Raw genomic sequence first — 13,732 nt, 5'->3', positions numbered from 1 at the left:
TTGATAGTCATTATCAGTAGGCAACTAAACAAACCGATTGCGGTTATCCTAGTTCCCGGTATCCGGTTCCGGAACCACCGGAAATAGTGGTCATATTTACCAGAATGGATCTCACTTACTTTTCTCAGCGATGGTTTCCACAAACTTAAATTCAAATGAAAGGTCTCACAGTCCCATACGGAAGTCCTGAATTTTATCCGGATCCGACTTCCGTTTCCGGAATTATAGGGTAAAGTGTGTTCAATATTGTATACCGTCACTTAAACTGGCGGAACAAAAACCATAAAAAATGTCAAAACCATTATTCCCAATCTTAGGGTCAAATGAAAGGTCTTATGGTCCTACCGAAAATTACTGCATGTTTTCGGAAGCAACAAACATTTAAATCGTTATTTAGAGTGCGATGGCAAAATTGTATAAAATCTTCAAAATTGTTTGTACGTCATGTTAGTTGGTTGCCGTATGAGCCGACTTCGATTATACCGGTTCCGGTGCCGGAAGTGCACATCATAGTGAACCCACTTTGTTTTCTTAAGAATAACCTACGCAAGCAAAGTATTGTTTCATTCTGTATGTTATACTAGTTCATGCACAAGCAATCCCTCGATTATACCGGTTCCGGTGCCGAAAGTGCACATAATAGTGAACCCACTTTGTTTTCTTAAGAATAACCTACGCAAGCAAAGTATTGTTTCATTCTGTATGTTATACTAGTTCATGCACAAGCAATCCCTTCTTTTCTTTCAAAAATCGAAGAGAAAAATTTTGTATAGAATACCACAATATTATACATGAGAAAGGCATCATTACACCACTAGGTGATTGAAATAGGATTTTCTAAGAGGGTTCCCACTAGGGATGATGTCTTCTCAGCAGGGGGTTCTATTTTGTTGGTCATTGAGCGCTTGTTAAACGACATACTGCACGAAATATTCGTTCAGTTTGCTGTAACTGTTTGTTGTTTTTTTTTCTCTTGCAAAAATAGTGTCAAAATTAGGTGTTACCCTTCTATAGAAAGAAAATTTGTTATTATTCTACGTAAAGTAGAAGTATTGTACAGGTATGTAGTGTTAGTTTAAACAAAATAAGTGGAAAAAACTTCGGAAATTCTCCAGTAAAACTAGTCCAACGAGACTCCAACTCCTCATATTAAAAATGGCTAAACAATGGATTAAAATCTAATATATTCTTACTGTTTGTATTCGAAACCAACATGACACTCACATGTTCACGAAAAATATTATCAAAATGTCAGTTTATTTATTGCGGAATTTATTCCATCCGAATACATTTAATGTTGATCGGAAAGCTAGTTTCAAAATTTACGCTGGTTTATGCCGATTCTTCACTTTGCTTTATAAATCCTACGAAGAATGTTCCACTTGGCAGGAATATGCTCTTATAGTAGTTTTCAGTAAGCTTTCGTGGAGTTTAAAATTAAACCTTCAAGATTTATGGTATAGAATTTAAGACAGCTACACGTATTTATTAATATTTAAAATATTATTATTGCCATTTGATATTCGAACTTGATCAATGGCTCAGTAGTAGTTTTTAAACGAGCATAAGCTTTTTGAAATCGGTTGAACTACCTCTGAGACAATTGGTACATTGTCGCAAAGCTGATTTACCGGTAGCGACACCTGCCAATGAAAAATTGAACCAAGAAAAGGAGGATTATTTCGGAAATTTTCATATCGGCAGTAATGATTTGCAACATTTTTATCGTTTATTCAATAGTACAAATAGATATCAGCAATAAAAGTATACTCGGAGTAGAAGAAAATCGATTTCAAAGTGATTACTACTACTTTTTTTTAGTGTAAACTACGATTAAACATGGAAAATTTTCAGAAATGTGTGAAATTGGGTAGGGTTAGGTTATTTTGGATCAACATTTTTTTAAATGTCTTAAGAATGTATAGTGATTGAGTACTATTTATTTTGGATACTTTATTTGTTATTTCCAAACATTTGAAAAATTTTATCAATCCAAGTTTAATGCTCTATTCTGAATAAACGGTAGATTTTGCACAATGAACTGAGATCAACATTACCACCTCAGAGTAAAAACTTTTTCTTCCACTTCTGCTATGATGTGTCAAATAAATTTGCCCGTTTTCAAAAGAAATCATTGAAAAGGTGGAGTAATTTGAAATTTTTCTTCCGATTTGTCAGCTCTTGCCGAAAGTATTATCTCTAAACAAGCAGCGCCTCTACATTTCAGTTTTGCGACAATATGCCAATTGAGCGGTGAAAATAAGACGGATGGGTGATGTTATAGACATAACCGGATGATGTGAATACGAATAAAATGGACGATGGAGCCGAATACTTGAACTGAATTCTGAAACTCAATTTTGATATTATATTCTGGAACTGAATTATGAACTCGGGAACAAATTATTCTAGATTTGCACAAAATTGGTGATATTTATCTCCGATTTGCAGAAACAAGCTTTATAGTTTATTGGATAACATTTGGAGCTATTCGAAAGGGTAATTTTGTATAGTATTTCCCATCGTGGTCTCCTTTCCGTTGTACGTTTGTTTTCGTTCGTACTCCAATGCAAACGACCAGCAGCAGGATGACGCAATCGATCTTGTTTGAAAAGAAACTCTCGTCCGGCAATTGATTCAATACTGGACTGAATTCTTGATACTGGAACTGGAACTGAACTCTTGACTTGAACCAACCGGAATGAAAGCAAAGCAAAGTCTTGGCATTACATTCCTTTTGTGGAATTTGGCCTTTCTGTTTCAACAGACTTCGCAGCCGATTCTTAGTGTACAGGATCATTGCATGGCTAGTACTATGGATCCTACTGACACTAAGAATCCTTCCAGGTCGGGGCTCGAACATACGACAACTAGCTTGCAAGACCAGCGTCCTATGCATTGAACCGCCAACCTGGGACAAACCAACCGGAATGAAGCAATTGCTTTAGTTTCTGCTCATTCAAATAGAAGCGCAGACTAGAAAGAACGAAATATATCAAGTTTTACCTTTTCATATCCACCCAGGTACGAAATAGGCGTCAGGCGAGTTTTCTCTTTTTGATACTCGTTGATACTAAATATTTCAGAAAACTCTAATTTTGATTTTTTTTGGAATTATGTCATACAACTGAAAATGTTATTATAAATAGATGATCTTCCGATGGCATGCAACAAAAATGATGTTGATACGTTAAATCCATAGTAAAGTATGTCGTATTCACGGAAAAAAACAACGCGTTTTGTCGGTTACGTCACGTATACTCTCATATCTCTGGAACCAGAAGTCACACCCATTTGATGTTCGAACTTGATTAATAGCCCAATAGTAGCTTTCAAACGAGCCTAAGCTTGGTAAAATTGGTTGAACCATCTTTGAAAAAATTGAACGGTAAAAATATCTTCGAAAAGTGCACACACTTTCACACATACATATACTCAGACATATTCCGATCTTGTCGATCTTGTCGTGGAATGGTACATAACTCCATGGGTCTCCGAAGTTCCGTTCGAAAGTCGGTTTACCCAACAATTCTAATACCTTTTAAAAAAAATAAATATTGAAACCCGCAGTAACAAACACAATTTGGAACAGTATTTGCTTAACCTAGTACTGCCAAACGAGAGTAATTTTTCTCATTTCAAGTTTAAATACCTTTTATATAGTTTCAGTTTGACATATTTAAGTAGGAGAATGCAGAGAAGAAATCAATCATAACGTAGAAAATACAGGTGGGCACAAAAGGGTGCATTCAATGCTTTCAACTAACTACCGCTGAACAATTCTTTGTTTGTTTTCTCCACTCCACTTCGCGTGTTTGTAATATTCATAGAGCTTGTAAACCACATTTATTGTGGTAATAGATTCACATGAATAGAAAATTCCTCCGGATGTGGTATTATAATGCAAAGTGACTTTAGAAATGCAATGCAATGATAATGCTTGTCCAATGATCACGCTAGTCTCCATAAAATCCATTACATAAGAATCCGGGTGTAATTGTAACCGCGCCAGCCATGCGCGCGGAATCGTTCGCAAGGAACATAAAGGAAAACCACATTGCCGTCATTCAAGATATATTGCGGCTAGAATACTTGCCCCTGGCGTTGCTTGCTGTTATTTACGATACTTCCGTTCCCGTGCCAGGCCGTTTCTACTGTGTTGCCAATGCTAAAGTGAAAGCAAATTCCCCAATCAGTTAGTAAATGTTTTAATCATCGAATTAAAACATTTACTAACAACCATCAACTTGCGTTCGAAGTGTTATTCTGTTTGAGTCTGTGACATTTTTACTCTGATACTAGATAGAGTTCAAATGTCACATTTATATGATAACATTATAAGTACGGTTCATTTGTCAATCTGACATCGGTTGCGAAACTAGCAACATCGACGTATACCTGGTATAAAAGGTCGCGGACGTAAACTATTACAAGAATTCGTGAGGAACAATGTACCGAGCCGTCAGTAGCATTCCAAGAGAGGTTGGCAAAAGTTCACGTGCTAGAACTCGCAGCGTGTCGGTGTCGGTAGCAGCTGGTTAACATGCACTTTAATAACAAGGAAGCCTTCCATCCTTTGGGTAACGCAGCCCGACATGCTGTTGATACTGGAAAGAGAAAGCACATTGTTAATATAAAATTTAGCCGCATTCGGGAATCCTTTGTGAGTGTATCCGATGTGAAAGTACATAGATTACTCGTGCGTTCTATCAAGGCATGGTCACGATTCATGCTTTAGTTGCTGACTGGCCTTTTGATTGTTCCAGTTTGTTTTCACACGAGAACAGTAAATATTATAGACAAGTCGGCGCTTCAATTTTATTCAGATTCACCAAAACAGTATGATATGTGCCAAAGTGATATGAACAACATGTGTGCCGATTACTTATTCTACGTCAGTCGGGCAGATATTTTCTCCGTATATCCGACCATCCTGCAGGAAATTCTGGTATTGGAAGACTTATTTCGGTCCAAGAAAGCCTTCAGGAGTGCTATCAGTACGGATAAGGTACAGTTGCAACTACCGAGCGAATTTGACTGGCAGTTGAAGCAATATTTCCGTCTATTGGAGCAACAGAAGAAAATCAATGCTGCTGGAGATAGTGGAGTGTGAGTAAATTGTCACATCATCTGAGTGCCGATGACCAAACGTTGAGCGTTTCCAACTGAAATATGATTGTTTCAATATGGATTATTGAATCGAAACAGAAATCGTAACTAATATGATAGAAAACAAACTGCCGGATCATATTGGTTAAACGTATGTGCTTTTTACATCAAACAAAGACTAAGTGAAATCTTTATAGATTTCAAGTTAAAAATCACGAAAACACAAATCATGTTCTTGATCATTTCGTTCATGATGTTCATTGGTTCTACAAATGTCACAGGCAGTGTTGGTGATTGCCGAAAATTTCACAGAAGCTGCTATATTGCTATCTATATTGTATACAACATTTTCAATCCGGTAGAAGATGCTACAAGAACTCGAGTCTCTCAATGCATGAACCGCGAGAGAATTTTTCTACATTCCTTCGCTCCACTTCATACTCTAAGTAAAGGGTGATTTTTTAAGAGCTTGAGAACTTTTTTAAACAATAAAACGCATAAAATTTGCAAAATCTCATCGGTTCTTTATTTTAAACGTTAGATTGGTACATGACATTTACTTTTTGAAGATAATTTCATTTAAATGTTGACCGCGGCTGCGTCTTAGGTGGTCCATTCGGAAAATCCGCTTTTTTATCGACAAATTTTGTTCAGCGATGAGGCTCATTTCTGGTTGAATGGCTACGTAAATAAGCAAAATTGCCGCATTTGGAGTGAAGAGCAACCAGAAGCCGTTCAAGAACTGCCCATGCATCCCGAAAAATGCACTGTTTGGTGTGGTTTGTACGCTGGTGGAATCATTGGACCGTATTTTTTCAAAGATGCTGTTGGACGCAACGTTACAGTGAATGGCGATCGCTATCGTTCGATGCTAACAAACTTTTTGTTGCCAAAAATGGAAGAACTGAACTTGGTTGACATGTGGTTTCAACAAGATGGCGCTACATGCCACACAGCTCGCGATTCTATGGCCATTTTGAGGGAAAACTTCGGAGAACAATTCATCTCAAGAAATGGACCGGTAAGTTGGCCACCAAGATCATGCGATTTGACGCCTTTAGACTATTTTTTGTGGGGCTACGTCAAGTCTAAAGTCTACAGAAATAAGCCAGTAACTATTCCAGCTTTGGAAGACAACATTTCCGAAGAAATTCGGGCTATTCCGGCCGAAATGCTCGAAAAAGTTGCCCAAAATTGGACTTTCCGAATGGACCACCTAAGACGCAGCCGCGGTCAACATTTAAATGAAATTATCTTCAAAAAGTAAATGTCATGTACCAATCTAACGTTTAAAATAAAGAACCGATGAGATTTTGCAAATTTTATGCGTTTTATTGTTTAAAAAAGTTCTCAAGCTCTTAAAAAATCACCCTTTATTACTCGGCCCTTTAAAAAAATTGCAGTCTGATAATGATCGCCGCTGTGTGGAATTTACCAAGAGAGAATCGCAAGTTGACAATTATCGCAGAAAATCGAGTCGATGATTCAACTTGATGATTTTCATACTAGGTTGCAATATTTCAAAACCCTTGTGTGGAGCATTCACATACATTTTCATAGACACAACTTATAAAGGGTGATTTTTTAAGAGCTTGAGAACTTTTTTAAACAATAAAACGCATAAAATTTGCAAAATCTCATCGGTTCTTTATTTTAAACGTTAGATTGGTACATGACATTTACTTTTTGAAGATAATTTCATTTAAATGTTGACCGCGGCTGCGTCTTAGGTGGTCCATTCGGAAAGTCCAATTTTGGGCAACTTTTTCGAGCATTTCGGCCGGAATAGCCCGAATTTCTTCGGAAATGTTGTCTTCCAAAGCTGGAATAGTTACTGGCTTATTTCTGTAGACTTTAGACTTGACGTAGCCCCACAAAAAATAGTCTAAAGGCGTCAAATCGCATGATCTTGGTGGCCAACTTACCGGTCCATTTCTTGAGATGAATTGTTCTCCGAAGTTTTCCCTCAAAATGGCCATAGAATCGCGAGCTGTGTGGCATGTAGCGCCATCTTGTTGAAACCACATGTCTACCAAGTTCAGTTCTTCCATTTTTGGCAACAAAAAGTTTGTTAGCATCGAACGATAGCGATCGCCATTCACTGTAACGTTGCGTCCAACAGCATCTTTGAAAAAATACGGTCCAATGATTCCACCAGCGTACAAACCACACCAAACAGTGCATTTTTCGGGATGCATGGGCAGTTCTTGAACGGCTTCTGGTTGCTCTTCACTCCAAATGCGGCAATTTTGCTTATTTACGTAGCCATTCAACCAGAAATGAGCCTCATCGCTGAACAAAATTTGTCGATAAAAAAGCGGATTTTCCGAATGGACCACCTAAGACGCAGCCGCGGTCAACATTTAAATGAAATTATCTTCAAAAAGTAAATGTCATGTACCAATCTAACGTTTAAAATAAAGAACCGATGAGATTTTGCAAATTTTATGCGTTTTATTGTTTAAAAAAGTTCTCAAGCTCTTAAAAAATCACCCTTTACAAAGATTATATGCACATAGTTAGAATAAGCGGCAATAGTAAAATGATTCTATCGCAATTATCAACTGCCTGTATAGAATCGGATCGCGAAACGAGAATAAGCAACCGTTTGTTGCTTCAGAGAGGATCCCCACAGCAGCGTGCTAACCTTTGATTCTCAGAAATGTCATCGAGAGAAATTCGCTCTCGCACTGGTGTCGATTCTATGTTAAATGAGCCAAGCCGGGTTTTTTGTTGTTGCGATGATTTCCAACTCTCTTTGATGGCACTGATTCAATCGGTGAAGAGTTGCCAGCGAACGTTCATTGATACGATAGAAGCCATCCTTGGTCACAGGTCCTTTTTCAGATGCAAAAATTGGTTACAGAGACGCAATTGATTTTAGAAATAGTGATTGATTTACTACTGAAATTGTGATTGATCATACTACCAGATGTGTTCCCAATTGAATTCTGTTTTTTATGTGGAACACATCTTTGTTTTCTATATAGGGGTGCAAATTAGAAACTCAAGGAAAAATACGCGTAGAAATGTGGTCAGGTTTTAAACACTTACAGCTCTGTATATTTTGTATCATTTATTTATAATATTTCATTAATTGATTGGAAATATTTCTAAGATTCTATTTAAATGTATCAAGCCACGTATTTTCAATTATGAATGATTGAAATTTTGATTAGTAGCGATCAGTGTTCTAATTTGTCTGCTAAAAATCTCCGGCATATCGGATTTCCCTGCCATAGACGACGGTTTTGAAGGAGTAAGCGATATATCAAAGGGAAAGCATCGCTCTGATTGGTCAATAGATGCAGAAGCTATAAGCTGTTGGAAGCACGCGAGTCTATAAATAGAAGCAAAATTGAAGATAACGTTTCAGTGCTAGAGGTAGGTTGTTGCTAGACAGCAAGACAAAAAGTGCCATAAATCGATTTGAAGCTTTAATTGGTATGCTCTGATCTTGTGTCATGCAAGCTCGGATAAAATTCCATGTTATGTCGTTTTGCCTGAGAAATTGACAACTACCCCAGGGTAAATTTTGAGTGCTTAAAATTAATTTCTAATTTGTATAAGATGAACTCGATTGATAATGAGAAAAAGTTTATCGCTTCAACCGAAATCGCAGAATGGTAGAGAAACTTAATGCTATAAAAATAACTGCTTGTACACAAAACTTGAACACAAGCTTGGCGAAGAGAAGCTTTAATATCAAAATCCGTATCGCAAGTATGTATGTATAATTGTATACATTTGGGATATTGGTGTAATTTCGTCGGCTATAAAACAAACAATGTTCGGTGTAGGAACCAACACCAAGATAAATCTAGGCAGACTCTCGTGCAATTGCGGATTCAAAAGTGTGACGATTTATTGAACTGTTTGATTGTAGATCATTAGAAATTTTGGTTGCCTTGTTCCACATCAATGGCTCGAACAACCACATGGGACTGATCCTTGTAGTTTTTTCTAGATAAAACACAATTGTCAGGGAACCGTTAACACACCATAAGAAAAAAAATCTGCATTGTAAATATCTTGTCAGTAGAATTTACTACCAATCGAAGCACTGCTAAAACAGGCCCAACGAGGAAACGAGGTGTTAGTCGAATGGGACCATGTCTAGTGTGTAGACCACATGGTCAAGCACTTCCCACTGGAGACTTCCCAGCGTGTCGTGAATGTTTTTCGGTTTTGTGCCAAAGTGCATTTCCGTGGGGAAAAATCACCATTTTTAATCGATCTCACTATTCTTGTCGATTCTGCACAATTTATCAGTTCAAATTATTCATTTGTTGTTGATAGCGCATAGCTTCACCAAGTTTCAGAAGCTCGAAATAGATCACATCGGTCTGGTATCACCAAACACACCTTTAGTTTAGAGCTATTCAAGAAAAGTCACCAGTGACAATACCATGCAGGATAGAATTTTTTTGTTCCGTTGCAGTAGCGTTTCACACATCGCTTTTCAGTACTCTCTTTTGCACTCGGTCAGTTCATGCGGCACCCACTTTCCACTCTTCTGAATCTTTCCCATGGCTTGCAGACATTTGCGTTTGCGTCTCGTCTCCATCCAATAATGCTAGAAGCTCGGTGTCATCAAACAATTTGCACTTACCAGAACGTGCGACATCGTTTAGGGTCGAAATCTCTAATTTTTGAAACAGCTTTCAATTGTTCGAAGTGTTGGAGCACGATCGATATAAAATTTCATAAATTCACAGACACTTTTTCTTTGATTGAGCAAATTCTCGAAATTTGGTTAACACGAGCATGGATGAAAACACTTTTTCAACACAGTTTCGACTATAAATACAACGAAATGAAATGACACCTACACCGACGACACGACCTGCCACTCGTCTATTAAAACTGTATCGCAAATCTGACTACCCCTCAGTAACTCGAAATGTCAAAACGAAATTGCTCGAAAATTTGTTAAAACTGGCAACTCGATTTCATAAATTATTGATTTCGAATAACAGATACCATGGATACTGTTGTTCAAAGGCATGTTTATGTAGATAAACAAAACTAACTCCGAATCGATATACCAGTCGCGCATTTTACCACTGTACCTAAGAACAAGAGTCGGCCCTTAAAAGTTAAGTGAAGCGCTATGTTTTTGCGAAACCGATATATATCATTTTATTTGCACTACCAGTAATTGTATGCACCGGAAATTTGATAGCATAGCAGTTACCAATCAACTACATCGGCATCTCACACCATCTTCATTAGAAACATTCAATAATGTATTGTAACTATTACATAGTTTTCATAATATATTCAAATTATGCGACTAAGACTTTCCTATAAGTAGATCGTATAGTCAGTATTACTATTTTTTCACGCCATTGAGACAAACTTTTGTTTTATGACTTTTGCTAACCCTAGAATAGTTTTAGTATGACATCTGGATAATTCTTGTAAAATTCTCTTGAGAAGACTTGAAACGCCTCTTCAATAAAAATCTTCATGAATAACAATCAAGTTTTTTAGCATGATTTAGCAGAGAAATAACATAAATAAATGCATTTTTTCGTTACTGACTCAATGTATAAAGGATCTTTGAAAATAGCTTAAATTTAATAATGGTGTTTCAAATCGACATCACAGAACGCAGGAATTTCATTATCGTTCTTTTTCCATTGATTTAAACTTCTGTGAGGGTTCTTCTAGTGTTACGAAATAATATTTTTGGTCTTAATTGAATGCATAATAGACGAAATAAACATCCTGCTCCACCTTTTTTTCGAGTTCTAGAAACAGTAATTTTACTTGATTATTAGCAAATATACATGATTGAAAATTCAGTTTCGTTTTGTGTTGCAACAGATTTGGAAATACATGAATGCATTTTCGTGGATACTTGACAAATGACGCATAGCAACCAGAACAGTGTTGCCTAAAAATATTAATTTTATCATTATCAAGGGGTCGCTATATTTGTGGTAACTGACGGAAAATCACTCACAGACACATTTTATTCCAATTTTTCTTCGGAGTGCCTGGTCGTGTCGTCGCCTACACTTTACCAATGGCAATACAAAACACAGATTGCCATCTACCGAAAATAAACAGAAATTAATTAGGTTTACACATGGTATATAAAAAACGTGACAGTCATGTGTAGTACATACATTGTCTTGGATTATCGGTACTTCAAACTCCAGCAAATATCAAAACAGGTCATAAATTGATTATATCCAATCGATCATTGAAATTGTGTGAGATAGCTGAGGCCGTTAAGATATCAGAAGATATTGTATGTACAATAATGTATGAATGTTGGACCACGAAAAAGTTCTTTTCTGAGAGGGTGCCGCGCTTACTCACACCGTGTTGATAATTTAGAGCAGTGTTTGGCCATATTTAAAGGTAATAATTCATACTTCTTGCATCGATATGTGACAATGGATGAAAGCTGGATCCATAACTTCATTCCGTGACCAAAACGATTATCATCTGAGTGTACTGGAGCCGGTGAACCACGCAAGAAGCGTTTAAAGACACAACAGTCTGCTTAGAAGGTTATGGCTTCAGTATTTCTTATACAGTACAAAACAATCCGCCGATTCACAGTTCTATGGCAACGATGGTCAAATTAAACGAATTACACTTATAATTGCTTCTTCATTCACCTTATGGTCCGGATCTGACCCCTTGTGACTACTGGCTATTAGCTGATCTAGAAAAAAGCTCGCCTGTAAGATATTCAACTCAAATGAAGAATCAATTGATGAATGTGGAGCCAAATTGTTGAGACAAAGGATAAATCCTTCTACACGCACGGCATCGACAAGTTCGAGAAGCGTTACAATGATTGTATTGCTCTTGAAGTATACGATTTAAGCACATTGAAACATTGATGAATATAATCGATTTTTGGAAAACAAAATGTATTTTTCTTACTTATTCACGCGACTTATTGAGTGATTTGTTATTTTGCTTATTACAGAAATATTCCAATGTAGTGTGAATGCAGCAGTTCATCGCGACATCTCAAGTGTTCTACAGGCTGTCATGTAAATTTTACACACAGCTCATATGCGAGCCTGTATATCATTTATCTGTGCACACGGAACAACCAAAATTAGCTCTGCGCCTAATTCGTATTACTGTTTTTGAATTAGTTGATTTCAACAACAAAATTTCCAAAATAACTATAAAATTAGTTAAAATTGAGAATTTACTTTGCTGAAAAAACTCTTATTTTTAGAGAATGTGTTTAGTTGGCGAATATTCTGGACACAAACCAGCAATATTTCAATCCAACACGAAATTCTCATTGGCAACTAATTTTGTTATTGAAATCAGAAAATTTGTTTCTATTTATCTATCACCGTGATTACTGAAGGACAGCACAAAGAAAACAAAAATGAAATTGGTTTTATTAACAAGTTTTTTAGCCAAAAACTTATGAGAATTGTCAAAGCAAAACAATCCATTAAAAAGCTAAAAGGGACAGTCTTGTTGAAACTGCTTGCAAATTGTTTAGATGTTTTTCGCATGTGTTACGATATATCCATATATAAATTTCTAAACCGATATGTGAAAATGACGTAAACTGTTAGTGGAAAGTGTATTTATTTAGAATTTGTGCGCATTTGAAGCGATTGTGGGTAATAATGGTTTTACGCGGAACAGTAAAGTTAGATTCGAATGTTGCACTCTAATTGTATATGTTAAATGATGTTTTTGTATCTTCTAACATTCCGGGTTACGCTGTCCGGTGTATTACTTGTATTCGGTTTTTGTTTTCCGAGTGCTGAAAGTTTTCAGAGAGAGAGTCGATTTCGCGGAGTCGAATGAAGAAAACAGCGATTTAGAAGTAAAATTCTCAAAAAGAAGTTTATGTTTCGCTTATGTCTTTTTCTCCAATACAACATCGTATTTATACCTGCCAATATAGAAAAGATAACCGCGACTGAATTTTTTTTCGGTGGTAGTGTGCCATCTAGTGGCTAGTAGTCATTACGGTGTTAACGTTTTTTCGGTGACAGAGCGCCATATAGCTGCATATTGCAGAAACCAATTCAACCATTTATGTTGGTTGAAAACAACGTTTTATTCAACAGTTTCACTTTTTCTGTACCATTTAATTCCACTATTTCACTGTCACGTTATTACACTTTCACAAAGTCACTGTACTTTAATGAAGCATAACAAACGTTACAATACAGATACGCGTATTTCGGAATGTTACTTACATCCTTCTTCAGTGTATCGGTTTTATAAGTTTGTGAAACTGTGAAAGTGAAAGTGAAACTGTTGAATACATTCCACTAACAGCTCCAGGTCATTCAGTAATAGCCGTTCAACCGAGAAGGTTGTGTATAGAAGCGTACAGTTTAATAACGCTGGTTGGTTTACACGCGTTAAATACGACAACGGTTGAACTACAGGTAGAGACCTGTTGGCAGCAGCCGTTAAAACGTATAGTCGTGCTGCATAAGAGAGCCCTAGTGCTGGGCCAAGCTGGTGAAGGAAACAACAAAGGGCGTTTCCCAAACTCTACCCAGGCCGCAATATACAGCCACAAGTGCTGAGCAGGATAGTGCAAAGGCACATCGAAGAGGAAGAGTGCAAAGGCACATAGAAGCAGGAGAGTGCAAAGGCACACCGG

At 37.0% G+C, this 13,732-nt stretch overlaps 1 protein-coding gene across 2 annotated transcripts in view; it reads left to right on the top strand.

Annotated features, from left to right (window-relative positions):
* The first annotated feature begins 4,449 nt into the window (after window positions 1-4,449).
* The window catches only part of LOC131434471 (uncharacterized), a 36,890-nt gene continuing 27,607 nt past the window's right edge, over window positions 4,450-13,732 (top strand). For both annotated transcript variants that reach the window (XM_058601205.1, XM_058601204.1), the window contains exon 1: window positions 4,450-5,109. In XM_058601205.1, coding sequence (XP_058457188.1) covers window positions 5,088-5,109 — 22 coding nt within the window. In that variant the 5' untranslated portion in view covers window positions 4,450-5,087. The remainder of the gene's footprint in view (window positions 5,110-13,732) is intronic.

The sequence above is a fragment of the Malaya genurostris genome, chromosome 3 (genome assembly GCF_030247185.1).
Source record: "Malaya genurostris strain Urasoe2022 chromosome 3, Malgen_1.1, whole genome shotgun sequence".
NCBI lineage: Eukaryota > Metazoa > Arthropoda > Insecta > Diptera > Culicidae > Malaya > Malaya genurostris.
This window is presented reverse-complemented; position numbering and strand designations above follow the sequence as displayed.